The 15,687-nt window shown below is 45.0% G+C and overlaps 1 protein-coding gene across 1 annotated transcript in view; it reads right to left on the reverse strand.

Moving 5' to 3' along the window:
* The window catches only part of fnip1 (folliculin interacting protein 1), a 29,828-nt gene extending 19,382 nt beyond the window's left edge, over positions 1–10,446 (reverse strand). The window contains exons 1-2 of the mRNA XM_030793757.1: positions 10,298–10,446; positions 1–129 (exon numbers count right to left, since the gene is read on the reverse strand). The exon at positions 1–129 is cut by the window's left edge and continues 1 nt beyond it. Of these exons, the coding sequence (XP_030649617.1) occupies positions 1–129; positions 10,298–10,386 (218 nt within the window). The 5' untranslated portion in view covers positions 10,387–10,446. The remainder of the gene's footprint in view (positions 130–10,297) is intronic.
* Positions 10,447–15,687: the final 5,241 nt, after the last annotated feature.

Here is a 15,687-nt window from a genome sequence, read left to right on the forward strand (position 1 = left end):
GAAACGGGGGCCTCCTCCGCGCTTCTCTTCTTGGCGGTGGAGTCGAAGAGGACGTGTCTGCCGCGCCTCTCGCAGTCCTGGTAGACGATGAGCCGAATCTGGCCCGGCTCCAGCTCCGGGGCAGGCCAGCTGGGGAGGGGCACAAACGCACGTCAGCATGGCACAGCTCCAAAATACAGTCATTTTACAAAACAGACTCAGTGACCAGTCCGTTAGTCAGAGCCCTTCCACTGTCGCCAGTCCAGGGCTGGAGAGGAAGACCGCGTAAGGCCGACCGCTCACAGATCGTTCCCTGTGCTTATGCCAATCACACTATGGTGTCTGTCATTCCTTCAGCCATACCGCGGCCGGCAGGGAAAGTGCAGCTATGCTGAATACGCTAAAGGCAAACCGGGGGGGGGGGTTCACAGGCCATGACCAAGAAGAGTATTTCAGCTAAGAGTGCATACTGGGAAACAGTGGGTAAAAGAGAGTGTGCTATTTCGGGGGGCATGTGTATGTGTGATAGCATTTGGGGGGTGCTGTTTATTGGGTGGTCTGACAAGGAGAGGGTAGTATCCGCCCGGGGGTGGGGGGGTGGGGGTTTGGAACAGCTAACTCACAGGTCTCTGTTATTTGTGGATTCTGCGTCACAGTGGACCATTCTAAAGGCCTGAGTGTGCGTGCGGCTGGCCTGCGAGTGGACATGTAGCTGTTTACTGTCACCGTCAACAGCACATTCCTCAACAAGCCGTCACTCAGCTCCGACTGAAGAATCCGCCTAGAACCATCCTGACTGCAGCACACACTCCAGCATCTACAACTCAACCAGCTCTGACATTCAGCCGGCCTAAGCTCCCATTTACAATGAGAGTTTTCATTCCAAAGTAAAGCGCCACACAAAACCACCCCATGCGAACACTGCAAGTCCTTCAGCCTGCGAGTGACGAGGTGGGCTGAATTTCAGGGCTTGGCTGTATATTTCTGTCAGGTTACCTCTGCGGAGGGGATGCGTAGTTAAGTCTGTTCTGTAAAGGCAGAAGAGCTTTTACTAGGGGCTAAGTTTAAACGCCGTGATCCAGAGTGGAGAGCGGAGAGCGGCCGCGGCCCGGAGGGATAGAGCATTCCTAAGCCCAGCCAAGAATAACCCAGAGCTATACAGCAGTTACACAGCGCAGTCAAACGGCCAAAGCTTTACAGCAGAGTTACTACACAGCCAAAATATGGCCCACATCACAGAACCAACCTCTTACACACCAACAGCCACACACACACACACACACACACACACACACACACACACACACACTCTCTTTGTCTTTCGCTTCTTTACTGTACAAATCACCCAGTTTGGCAGATTGGCTCTACTGACCCATTACGTCATGGCTACACTGAGATCCAATTTCCTCGGACGCGTTCAGGAGACAGGCAATGCTTGGGAACTAATGTCGTGACGACACATTGTCCCTGCCCGATCTCATCGGTCTAGAGCAGCTGTTCTGAGAACACGGTAAGGAAAGGCTTGGATGGAATCCTTCTCATTACAAAGCCATTACTCATGAAGTCTGTACTGGTGAGCTGTCTGTCTGCTCCTCTAGATCGTAAAAACCAGAAACCACAGTCAGGAGACGCCACTGTCTCAATCACATCCTCACCTCCCTCACAGAAACTAAGGCTGAGTCTGGGTACTCAGCACACAGCTTTGACAGGTCTTGGCATTTCCAATGGCCAACCAGAGCTATGACATCTACGACTTGGAGCACTAGTTGAAAATCAGTGACTGAGTGGAAGTTGTTGTGCTGTGACTGACAGCTTAGTGAGGCAGTTGCCTTGGCTATATGAGAGAAAGCCAGTCCCATCAGCCCTCCACCCTAATCTCTCTCTCTCTCTCTCTCTCTCGTTACGTAAGATACAACCGTGCTTATGGTAAACTATCCGCATAAGCTGCAAAACAAACAAAAACAGTAACTTTACAATCAATCAATCTAGTCCAGCAGTCTAAACACCTGTGCACAATACCCACTTGGACCCACACATACGCACACACACACACACGCACTCACACACACACATGCTGCAGTCAGCTGACACAAGCCAAACTAAGGCAACATCCTTTGTTAAAAAAAAAATACACCACAGAATAAACCATTCACCCCCCCCCCCCCCCCCCCCCCCCCCCCCCCCCCCCCCCCCCCCCCCCCCCCCCAGTGCAGACAGAGGAAAGAAGAGGAAGCACAGAGGACATGCCAGGCTAAAAAACAGCTGAGTACCTGGGCATCATCGCTGCTCTGCCAGTCTGGATCTCTGTCCCTTTTCCCCCATTCAAACCCTCTCCTCTACCTCTCTGTCCCTTTTCTCCCATTCAAACCCTCTCCTCCACCTCTCTCCTGCTAGTGGCACGGCTAAGAATAGCCCTCGGCTAAAGTCGCTCGACAACATGAGACCATCAGGTGACTCTGAGGCCGTACTGGACAGCATCTGGACGAAAGCATCCCCTGCACACCCAGCATTCCCTCTCTCCCCCACCCACACACCCAGAACAGCACTGACAATGAACACCCTCAAGATCAGGGTGACCGGCCTCAGACCCACAGCTCTGCACCACTTCTCCAGCTTTACAGCATACTGCCTGTACTTCACATCCGCATACTGCCTGTACTTCACATCCGCATACTGCCTGTACTTCATACTGCCCGTACTTCACAGCCGCATACTGCCTGTACTTCACATCCGCATACTGCCTGTACTTCACAGCCGCACACTGCCTGTACTTCATACTGCCTGTACTTCACAGCCGCACACTGCCTGTACTTCACAGCCGCACACTGCCTGTACTTCACAGCCGCACACTGCCTGTACTTCACAGCCGCATACTGCCTGTACTTCACAGCCGCATACTGCCTGTACTTCACAGCCGCATACTGCCTGTACTTCACAGCCGCATACTGCCTGTACTTCACAGCCGCATACTGCCTGTACTTCACAGCCGCATACTGCCTGTACTTCACAGCCGCATACTGCCTGTACTTCATATCTGCATACTGCCTGTACTTCACAGCCGCATACTGCCTGTACTTCACAGCCGCATACTGCCTGTACTTCACAGTCGCATACTGCCTGTACTTCACATCCGCATACTGCCTGTACTTCACAGTCGCATACTGCCTGTACTTCACATCCGCATACTGCCTGTACTTCACATCTGCATGTCAGAGAAAAGTCTTTTTTTTTTCCTTTAAATTTAAGTGTTCAGGAGCGGTCAGGTATTTCCCTGGGTTTGCGTTCCTATCATCTGCCTAAGCTCTCTTTGGTAAACACAACACCAAGCTAGGTCACCAAGAGCTAGAATAACCTAACCATGCTTTCTCACAGAGGAAAACACACACCTGCCTACCCCTCCTACAAACACACACACGCGCGCGTGCGCGCGCACACACACACTTGTCTGGGCTCTCTCAATTTCACACAGATCATTTAACCCTAAGATCTGAAGAGCGCTGCCAAAACACTACAGTTGGATCAAGAGGGGCTGTACTGGATTCATTCAACCAAAAGCACAGACAGGCAAGGCCAAGTGTTTGTCAGTCAAAGGAACCTGCCTGTTCCCTGATCAGGCCTCCCACAGAAGCAGAGTAATTAGATACACATCTTGTGCACTGGAGCTCTATTGAGTGTCCATCCTCCTTCCTAACAGTCTCCCTGGAAGTTTTAAATGCTTTGGATTTTCAACCCATGATCAATAACAAGGCACGCCATGCCATGGGCTCTAGAAGTAGCCACATAAAACATTTACACATGCTGCTACAGAGCCCTGTTATGGGACGCCAGTGGCCAAGAGACACCCACTGACCTATTTATTAACCGAACAGACACCTGTTTACCTGTTTATTAACCAAAGAGACACCTGTTTACCCGTTTATTAGCCAAAGAGACACCTGTTTACCTGTTTATTAACCGAACAGACACCTGTTTACCTGTTTATTAGCCGAACAGACACCTGTTTACCTGTTCATTAACCAAAGAGACACCTGTTTACCTGTTTATTAACCAAAGAGACACCTGTTTACCTGTTTATTAGCCAAAGAGACACCTGTTTACCTGTTTATTAACCAAAGAGACACCTGTTTACCTGTTTATTAACCAAAGAGACACCTGTTTACCTGTTTATTAACCAAAGAGACACCTGTTTACCTGTTTATTAACCAAAGAGACAGGCTGCCCCAGATGTCACATCTCAACAGGAAAGCCAAAGAAAGAAACCCTACAGGGCATTGCTTCATTTCTGCCTCTCAGCACTGAGCCAACTGTGATAAAGGCCTGGGTTATAGGTGACGGCTGAGACATTCCTATCTCATATGATCCCGCGGCATGGGACAGCACCTGTGGACGTGCTCCTGGGCTGTGCGCCGTCTGCCTGAGACCAAACCAACCAGTTGTGAATCACAAGAACTCGTGACTTTTTTTTTGTTGTTGTTTGTTTTTTGAAACAGCTGCAGAACAAAAAGCCGAAGGTTGGACACGGGGCCTGGATCAGAGGGCGTGGCCTGAGGTCTTCACACAGGTCACCGAGGTCTGATGATGTGGGACCGTCCAAGTCCTAGCATCATGCCCCGTGGCTTTACGGCAAGCGAAGACTGGTCCGCTGACCCAAAACCAAGTTTTCCACTCATATTGCGTAGAAAGAAGAAAGAGAAATATGGGCTGATTCCTTCCATGAGAAGGGAAAAAAAAGAGTCTTCAAAGCCTAAGATACATAAATTAAAAAAAAAAACAAAAACCTGTCAATAGGGGAGCAGGACATTCATGAACGATGATAAAAAGGTTTATTATGATCTGAGTGGGTTATTTACCAATGCAGATTATTGTAGTGTAGTGCTGTCACCTACTCATCTCTGAGCTGCTTCTCCAACACAAACCCTTCATGTCAAGGGTTTAGCTCTGAGACAAAGCCATGTAGATTCATCTACTCATCATTGTTTGAGCAAGGTCTACTCCCTGGATTAGCTTGGGTTAGAGGACTGTTCCTCAGCGTTGCTGAACGTCAGTACAGAAGAGAACTGCACACAGAAACTCCATGAGAGCTTGAGTAGCATCTGGCTTTTAAAAGCATATCCTAACGACTTCAGTTCAAATATGTGAGTTGTTCTCTTTTGCCTTTAACAGAGCAGAGGGGAGCGGGTGGGGTGCAGATACAGACAGGTCAGCTGAAAAGCAGGTGGAGAATCTTAGGGACAAAAATATAGCCTCTTTATCACGGCCCCCAGCCCATTCTACGAACTCTCTGCGGCACTTAAAATAGGCTGTCTTTACCCACCCGGGCTCTGCCGTGAAGTGTGGACAGCGCACATGCAAAACTGAAGAATCGGGTTGAGCGTTTAGGAGAGGATGTGCAGCACACACTGACTGTTTCTCCTCAGACTTTTCAGGTGGCTGGTTTTTTTCTTTTTTTCTTTTTTTTACAAGTCTCTGGCATTTTGATGGATGGTCACTCACATGACGAGAGACGTGGTGTTATGAAACTAAGCTATGCAGTGCTGAGCGCTGATACTGCTGGTGAAGGGCTGGGGGGGTGGAGGGCTTGGGGAGGGGGGGGGGTGGTGCAGGAGCAGGAGGAGAGGGTTAGGGGACGGAACAGTGGTGAAAATGGAAGCAGAAAAGGAGCTTCAGTCAAGAACACACGAATCAAAGATCAATTTCACTGAGCTGAGTCTTTGTGCAAATCTTACAGATTGGAATGTTTTAGTTTAAAATTTTCTTCAGATCTGTGTCGAGTTTCCTTTAATGATGCAAGCTGAATTACCGGAACAGACTACGTTGAGTACATGTAGCATTTCTGCTGATGTTTAAGTGCAGTGCAGTCTTTGGATGGGTGAGACGAGCAAATGTATACAGTACAAATAGTCCAAAAAAAAATTCACCACAAATACTGTAGTCAGAAAGGTATTTCACCACAAATACTGTAGTCAAAAAAATATTTCACCACAAATACTGTAGTCAAAAAGGTATTTCACTACAAATACTGCTGTTTTAACTGCAAAAGGTTTGCTCTCTTTAAGCGCACCAACGATGCAAGTAAGACAGTGTTGTGAAACGCGAAGCACATTCTTCCTGTTCATTCAGAGCGAAAAGAGGAGAGATAAGAACATGACTGTCCTGACTGACTTCTTAAAGTAACGCAGGCTGCATGGTAAAGCTACAGCGTTGTCACGAAACACAAATCTGACCCCAAAATCGCAGATAGTGAAACTAGGCCAAAGGAGGCCAGCAAGGGCCGCGTGATATTTTTACACATTAATTCACAAACATCCTGACAGCACAATATGTTGATTTCAGACAACACACTGAAAACAACTTTGAATTAGACTGTGGGACTCTGAGACAGCAAGACCTGAGGACGGGCTGTGTGTTGAGTGTGAAATGCAGGATTGTATGAGGACAGGCTGTGTGTTGAGTGTGAAATGCAGGACTGTATGAGGACAGGCTGTGTGTTGAGTGTGAAATGCAGGACTGTATGAGGACAGGCTGTGTGTTGAGTGTGAAATGCAGGACTGTATGTGGACAGGCTGTGTGTTGAGTGTGAAATGCAGGACTGTATGAGGACAGGCTGTGTGTTGAGTGTGAAATGCAGGACTGTATGAGGACAGGCTGTGTGTTGAGTGTGAAATGCAGGACTGTATGTGGATGGGCTGTGTGTTGAGTGTGAAATGCAGGACTGTATGAGGACGGGCTGCGTGTTGAGTGTGAAATGCAGGACTGTACGAGGACAGGCTGTGTGTTGAGTGTGAAATGCAGGACTGTATGAGGATGGGCTGTGTGTTGAGTGTGAAATGCAGGACTGTATGAGGAAGGGCTGTGTGTTGAGTGTGAAATGCAGGACTGTATGAGGAAGGGCTGTGTGTTGAGTGTGAAATGCAGGACTGTATGAGGACAGGCTGTGTGTTGAGTGTGAAATGCAGGACTGTATGAGGACGGCCAGAATAGCTGGGCACACCAAAGCCTTTGGCACCACATCAGCTGACCAGCGTGCTCTCTGCTGCCCAAGGTAAGTGCCAGCCAAAGAAACCTGATCTCAACAGGACGACACGTCGCTTTTTTTCACGTCGGGTCACCCACTCAGACGCCCTCTCAGCTATTCCTCAACTCTCTGTCTCTCTTTTTTTTTTTTTCTTCCCTGTGTTGGATTTTAGCCCCAAAGTTTCAAATCACTAGGCTAATTCGCTGTACTGCCCTCTCTCGACATCGTAAGACCACCCCGTGTCAGTCCAGGACATTAAGGATTCTGCAGTCGTACATCGGTCACCACCTCACTTCACCTGCTGAGTTTGCAAGTGTTCTGGGTAAACACAGCACATCCCATTGAGTTCATCCCATTTCCTCCACATTCATCCACAAATACACAAGTGCCCCTTCAACATGCCTCCATGACCTGATGACAGACAGGCTACCTAGTCCAACTGTTTTTGCTTGACCCAGCTGGCACCGGAGTCAGGATTCGAACCTGCGGTCCCGGCAATAGGATTATGTTTCATAGCAAGTGGGTTAAACAGGCTAACGGCACAAAAAACAAATTCATTTAAGAACAAACCAAAAAAATAAATAAAGATGTTACATAATTAGACACCAATCTTGGACTAATCTGGATTAAAAACTAATCTGTTTCAAACAAAACAATTAAGTAAAACTAAGTGCGTGTTACAGAAATATTTCTCAATAACTAACCATTAGCCAAACATAATACAACATCACATTCCAGTTCCAAGTGTTAGAAATACCCCCTATCCACAGAGGACTTCTACAGTGATCCCTGAGGTGACCTGAGGTAACAAACAGAGAGCCTGTCACAGTAAGCGTACTTATGATAGACTTTTCTGGGTTAGCACAAGCAGATCTTTGGTAACTGTTCCAATAAACCCCCCTGAGGTTTTTGTGACGTAAGAAACCCTGGTGCCAGAGATGTGTCTGGATGTGCTGTCTATACCAGATCATGCAATGCAACACCATGATAACAAGGTTTACATCACTCTGCTATTTTCTGCCTTCTCTGCCAGCTATGTCTGCTGGAGCATTTAACTTCACCATTCTCCCTGATTCCAGGCCCAACCCTAATCATACCATCTCACGCATGTGGACGAGTAGGCCTCAACTGCAGATAGGACTCCTTAACGAGTAAGGCACACTGGGTTGTCATGACCTGATCATGCTGCTTATGGAAATGTGTGGCCTTTGGACAGGACTCTTCACAGACGTTCCTCCGATCCATATAGCATCACTGCATTACACAAGCTTTTGAGTTGGATTCGCTCTGTGCATGTGTTGCATTTTTCAACACGAATACGTCTTTAAAAAAAATGGAAGTGGTCAATCACTGGAGAAGATGGAAAGAGTTAAAAACATGAAACACTACAGATGCAGCACATTTCTTCCAAGCCGCGTTACTGAGTAGAGCATTCAGAGCTGCAGCAACACTCAGGAATGGTTTGATCCTGAGTTTGTTCCTCACTGATACTTCTTGTTAAAGAACTGGTTGCTACTGGTCCCTTTATGGTAAGGGTGTGTGCAACACCAGTTCACGCAATTGATTTGTTTGTTCAACTTGTTCTGTCACCAGTATATTTCTCATCAGCACTGCCAGTTTCAGAACTGGGTGCTGCTGGAGATGTCCGGAAGGTGGGAGTGTGTCCAACTCCTTCATTCAAAGTTTGCTTACTTTGTTCATGCACTGATTCCTCACAAGCACTTGCAGTTTGGAGACCAGTTTTAGGCACACTGCTTAAAAGTTCAGTGCTCTTACTGGACCATGGACAGTTCAGAATTGAATAGCAGAGAGGGCCATCATCTCCAGTGAGGAAGATGCTGCGGCCAGTTGTTCCCAGTAAGACAATTAACTAAACATACGATTCACGAATAAGTTCAACAAGAACGAATTGTTCACAAGCGACAAACCACTTACACACGTATAAATATTATAAGGATATCATAGAGGTTCAAACGAAAACAGCATTGTCTCCGTACGCTAGCTTTCTGCCTACTGGAGCGTGCTGCGTGCCAAACTACATTCACTTTATTTCACACGAGGCTGGTATGTTAAGTTGAAAAACCACCACTAACATAAGATAACTTTCACCAGCCGCTCTTACATAAGAACATGAAAGCGCCGGATTCACAAGTCGTTTGACAATTACTGGCTATTGGAAAAGCCAGTAATTGCTATTGGAAAAGACTGCTAATTGGGGGGTTGTTCCCAATACAAAAGACTGGGCTCATATTTAAGTTTATTTTATTTCCGCTAACAGTCAGTCGGTCAGTTTATTTTTCATGGTTCAAACTGCCATAGCACCCTTATTTAGCCATCGCTCGTAGTCCTGTTTTTTTTTTTTTTTTTAATTCTAGCAGATAAGCCTAAATACACCGCAACAGCAATGTTACCAAGCAGGTACTAATTACAAAATTATGCAGTCGATTCACGCCATCAAACGGCTGCATCACTCATCTCTGCACATCGTATGTATGGTAACAAACACATTCCAAAACATCCGACATGTAAAAAAATAAAAGGATTTTGTACAGGCAGACAGGAACCTCCACCTCCCAAACTAGCGTTGCGTTCTCCTTATCGCTTCCTGCACTCAGACCAGCTGTAACTGTTCTCTCAGTCAGGCTAGCTCAAGAGCGATAGCCCATCACGTGCTATTAGTAAGCACACACTGTCCCTGATAACTGACTGATCCAGCGCTACTCCTAGCCACTGTTAGATTCAAGCAAGCCAAAAATCACCTGTCGCGACCAGAGAACAGTAACTGAGTACTTATTGGGGGGGGAAGAATCATCACAAAATGTGATCTTTTAATTCAAGCTGCGGAAACATAGTTTTTGGTTTAACAGACATGAAACCGTTCCATGCAGCACAGAGGGATTGCCTTGTTACAATTAGACCTTTGATGTTGACCATTCTTAATTTTCTACAGCCAGTTGTACTCACAAGCTGTCTCGGTCAACGTCGCGAGGTGGTCAGAGCCTATGTCAACAAACATCTCTGCTAAATGTGAACTAGCTTGCTGTCAAGCCAAACACCACAAACAACGGATATGTTAACTGCTTCAAAACACAAGTGGTATGGAAAACAGCAAAATGTTCATAGCACTGCCATTGTGCGTGTGTATGTAGTATTATGTTACACTAAGAAACTTAAACCAGCTCGGCTTCTCCAAAAAGAACCCCCCCACCTTGGACTGACTGCCTTTCTTTGTTAGCTGGTTAGCTACGGTGGCAGAGTGGTAACATAACTGATTAGCCAGTTCGATACAGCGTTGACACGTACCTGAACGATGGGTCTTCCTTGTTACATTTTGGCGGTGGTGAAAATGTACTTTTTTTGCTGAAAAGTTTCTGAAAAAGCGTTGGAGGCATTTTTGTACCAAATATTTCGGTACAATAAGTCCTTTTTCTTATAAATCCAGACACACTTGAATCCTTTGGACTAACTCCATTTGGGGCCGAGTCATATGACAGGCATTAGTCACAAGAGCTGCTTGGAAACGCCACCACTGTTTCTCATTGGACAGTAAGTCAATACTCCTTTTCAAAATACGCCATTGGCTGTTATTTTTGGCAGGGTACCACGTGGTCAACAGAACTGCTGTGTTGATGTTTTGGCCTTAAAGTTGAAAAAGAAGATACAGCTTCTCAATTAAACAAATTTCAAAACAGTCAGTTTTTTTCCCCTTACAATACTTCACAGCAGATCCGAGCGTGACAGCCAGAGACTTTTTATTTAACTGTATACAGTTCATTTCTCTAACCTTTCACAGACAAGGGCATTTTAGTTATTCAACAGGAAATATCACACTCAAGGTCATGATAAATTGAATAATTCTCTTTATTTAACACATTCTCCTTTACATTACATTAATATTTTTTGTATAATTAGTAAATATTTTAAGATTCCTTCTAGCCAGTTTCTAAGTAACAGATTTTGTCAGGAGATGGATGGGTTAACATCTTTCGAACAGAGTGACAGTTCTCCCGAAATCAAAAAACAAATGAGTATTTAAACATACATACATAAAACAAATGTCATTTCTTCATACAAAATATAATGTTGTTAATCCCCAGAGTTTCATACCAGGGGGATAATATCAATAATTTTATAGGTAAAGAAAAAATTAGAGAAGCAATCACTTTCCTCCAGCTAAGGGAAAATTCCTCTTTACAGGAAATGTTTGTGTTTGTGTTTTAAAGCTATGAAGTCTAATATTAGATGTATTCAATAATTAAGTCAGTATGTCCTCCTACATATTTAAACTGATAACTCTAACTGAACTGAACCTTACAGTGTACTATACTGTAAACAATGCTGTTGCCATTTTACCAACTCACATAAATCAGGTTATTCATCGATGACCAACATGTCATGTGAATGGGGTGAATGAACTCTCTCGTCTTCTAAGGAAGTTTCCATCTGATGAGTAAGCAAGACACAGAACAGAGTTTAATGTTCTACCACGGGCATAAATCTTCACCACAGGACGCACGCTGAGTAGGTGAATAAACCGCAACAGTAGAAGCACACGTCTTCGCCCCCTACTGGACAGTAAGCACACTGAAATCACATGGTAATCACACTGCACACTCCTCCATATACAGCCTGTGTTAACAGAACACTGTTGCCCATTGTACCATCATCGGAGACAACACATAGGGAAAAAATACAAGGTAAAGTGTACACGTATTTTCCCCCCCCACAACAATGTACATGAAGAGGAAAGGCCCGCTTACCAGCTTGCTAGGGAACTGGAAGGAGTAGGTCCACCTCACTTTCTGGAAGAACGCATGCCTTTCACTTACGTCTGCAAAGTCAAAGAATTTGGCTGGCTCTGGGGAGAGATCTTCGGGTGTAGTTTGCATCTGCTGTTGTGTATTTAAAAGGTCTCTGCTCTGGGTCTCCACTTCTCTTCTTAGCTCATCAGCAGCCTGACCGTGAAGTCCACCTTCACCAGGCTCCTCAACAGTAATATCCCGCATGCAGACAGCATCACTGAACGTCACCTTCTTTCTGCACCGAATGGCTTTAATTCTGCCTGGTGGCACCTGACAGCACACCAATACAGTGAACAGAGTTCAGCTTCCTATTAATTAAACCATTATCTGAATTTTCTTGGGTCTGTTTTTTTATATTAAACACATCTCCACAGTGTGTGTATATAACATAACATAATATAATATAACACACACACTCCCCATCAAGTGAATATGTAAATGAGCTGTCTAACAAGAGCATTACAGCAGTTATAGCCATGACTGCACAATAGTTAACTTTTCTATCAGCTGTGGCCTGGTTCACCAGTCCCTGCTCTATGCTCTATAGCCTTATGCTCACAGGCAGAAAAGGGGCGAAGACAGAGTTAGTCATTCCAGCACTCCTGTCCTGTTCATCAACTCACTAATACAGTATGAGTCTTACACTGCAAAAAAAAAAAATAATAATAACTGTGACAGTTACTCACAGCAACTCAGTTAACAGTGCCAAAGTACTCTGGTGTTTCCTATAGTCCTAAAAGATCTGTTGGTGACATGTACAAAGGGAAGGTTTATTCTGCATGGAGGAGAATGAGCGGTGGGGGAATCTCTCACCTTTTTTTCCCCCACAGACAGGGACACCACAGCACTGCTGGTCTGAGGAGTCCTTTCATCAGACCTCACTGTTTTAGGACTGCATCCTATAGATGGACAGAAACAGCCAAAATCACACCTCTATGTTCTGCACAAACTGTAGGATGAATTGTGTAAGCTCGTGTACCACATAAGTAAACTGGTAAGGACAGTACCTGATGCTCTGGTCATCCACAACCCTTCAGGAGTCAAGTTTCCACGTGAGTGTCTACAACGAAAGACATAAAAAAAACTAGTCTGGACTTCAAGCACCATGTGTTGTCATGTGTTGATCTAACTTTTTAATTGTGCGTAGCTTAGCCTGTCTACTGCGGCGATGAAAATTCTGTTTCAGTATCTCTGGGGAAAATGGTGTTTTCCTGATGATACGTCATTCATTACACAGGTAAAAGACAGGTAATATAACCTCTTTTCCACAACTCTGTTCTCAGCCACTGGTGAGACTGCTGCAAGGAGACCAGAACACAAACACGTTCAGAAACACGAACCACAAAATGCAACTTTCTTTTTTTTTTTAACAAAATCTTAAATCCCTCCAATGGAGAGAAACACAAAACACAGACATTCCAACAGTCACATCCTAAAGCATCATACAGCAGCACATGGGCACAGCCAAAGGGGTAAAGCCAGTTACCTAGGATGGAAGACAGATTTGGAAGCTGCTGCATAGAGATGTCCTGAGCATGACTAAGGTTGAGGAGGGTGGAATTCTTCACATGGAAATCCAGCATGTCATCCTCACTGAGCAAGGCTGTGCCTTCCTCTGAACAACAACAGAGTAAACAACATAAACACAGGGGGGCCACTGCCGTAGCGTTAGCTTAACTGTGATTTACCTGCAGGTTAAAAAAGGTGAGGCTAAACCTGTCAATTTAGGACCCAGCTGAATGTTAAATTACACCTGACCCATGTTTCAAAACAAGCACAAGTTTAGCTAAACCAGATATGCAGCCAGTTTACATAACATGTGCTCAAAACAAAGCAACAACAACAAATGCTCATATTTTATTACCATAGGCTACTTCACTGCGAACTGTGAATTGCAATTTTTGCAATTGTTTTATACTAGTTTAAAAAAAATAAACATTGTATTTTCAAACAAATAACAACAAAATACAAATATACAAATATCACAACATATCGGAAAAGTGACCTCTAGTGGTGATTTCGGAATGTCAGTTACTGAGTCTAGTTCAATAAGAGCAGTGTGCTATAAACAGCAGGTTCCAAACACACAGCAATCGAATTTCCGAAACCAGGTCACTTGTTCCGGTTTAACCTCATTTTAAACTCTAAGCTGCAGCTAAGCTACTGACACTGCAGTAGCCCCCAGTTTAACTGGACTTATGTGACTACTGGAAGTAAACATGGGATTAGTAAGTCATAGCCATCATCTGATTTAAAGGCTCTTTTAATATATGACAGTTCAGAGCTGATAAACAAGAACATGGGAAACGTGACAGTAACTCAACATGTTTCAGTAGCAGGACAGATTAAGCAGTGTTTCATCTTAAACAATGCAGTGCATTAAAATCACTGACCCTACTGTGACCTCTGAATACAGTCAGACTTCAGCATGGACAGACGGTGTGGTCACACCTCTGCATGGCCCTATTCAACACTTTCACTTGAGCAAATGCACCATGCCTTTAAAAAGCGCATATGTTTTGTCTGCAACACTGTTTATTTGTACACCATATGCACACAGACTAACCATAAACATCAGCCTCACGAAAAACCTCAGGAGAAGACAGGGGAGAGTCAGCCGAACTGGAGGCAGGGGTGTCTGAGTCCATACAATCCAACAAAAAGCTGGACACACCAGAGGGCAAAGTCATACCTGGGAACAGAAAAACAACAACGCTACTTTTTTAACTTACAACTTGTTAATAGTATTTAGCACCAAGAGCATGATGAAACATCTGTCGGATTCATGCGTCAAACCCAACTGGTGCTGTCTTGACTAGGGTCTCTTGAAACACTGGGAGTGACCGCGGCATCCTGAAAGAACACACAACATGAGGGTGTGTGGCTGGTTACACTGGAAGTCACTGAAAAGGGTGATTTTTAAAGGTGCGGACTAATCCTTTTACACGCTCACCTACCAGCTTATTCTGGCCTTTCCTTGACCCTCCAATCAGTAAATGACCTCCACGCTTTCCATGTGGCTTTAGATCTCTGCAATAACAAAGTAAGTGCATGTCAGCGGCATGTCAGCGATCAGACCACCATAGCTACAGCAGGCAACAAAGCAGAAGTACCTGCCTACATAATAAAGCCAAAGGGACTCCATTAGTCTGTGGTAACCCAGCTCAGTGGGGAGGGACATTCAACACGGCAGTAATTCTGAACGCCACAAACCTGAGCCAAAAGTCAACTGTGCCCAATAAGAAAGCCTCTTAGCTTCTGGCTATAGTTAAACAGCAACCTTAAAACTCTCACTCTGTGTATAATTGAACAGTTTTGTGTTTCACATGTGAACACGTGCGCCATTTTATTTTTGTTTGAGGAATATATGCGGGGGAAAAAATCCACATGAGCTTACTTTTATGTGTTCTCCCCTATACTAGCGCAAAAACCATTTGTGTTTTTTATACGGTTGAGTAAACACTGGGTTTAGGATATCTTTACATACAGTTAGTATCTTCATGTTTTCCTGAGGATCTCATGACTTTTCTCCTTAAACTTCATTATGCGATTGTATCACTCACTTCTTGTAACCCTCCGATTCAGACAAGGGGGAAAGTTGAGGGTCATGTCGTCTCGCCCGGTGCGGTTTAAGGTGACGTTGTCTTGGATCTACATCGGTGTTGACAGAAGTATTAGTTTAACCGGAGATAAAACAGACAACACGTACGCAAACATGCTCACTGGCCAACTTTATTCCCTAACACAAACCACAGGCTTGCTCGCTTACTACTGTTGGGGCTCTGTCCTATTTATTAAATTAAGACCTACCACATACCGTCTTTAAAGGAAGCCAGTTTATTTGTAAAGTGAATTGGCTAACGTGCCAGGTGAAACATCTGGGGGCGGGGG

Source organism: Chanos chanos, chromosome 16 (genome assembly GCF_902362185.1).
Source record: "Chanos chanos chromosome 16, fChaCha1.1, whole genome shotgun sequence".
Taxonomy (NCBI): Eukaryota; Metazoa; Chordata; class Actinopteri; order Gonorynchiformes; family Chanidae; genus Chanos; species Chanos chanos.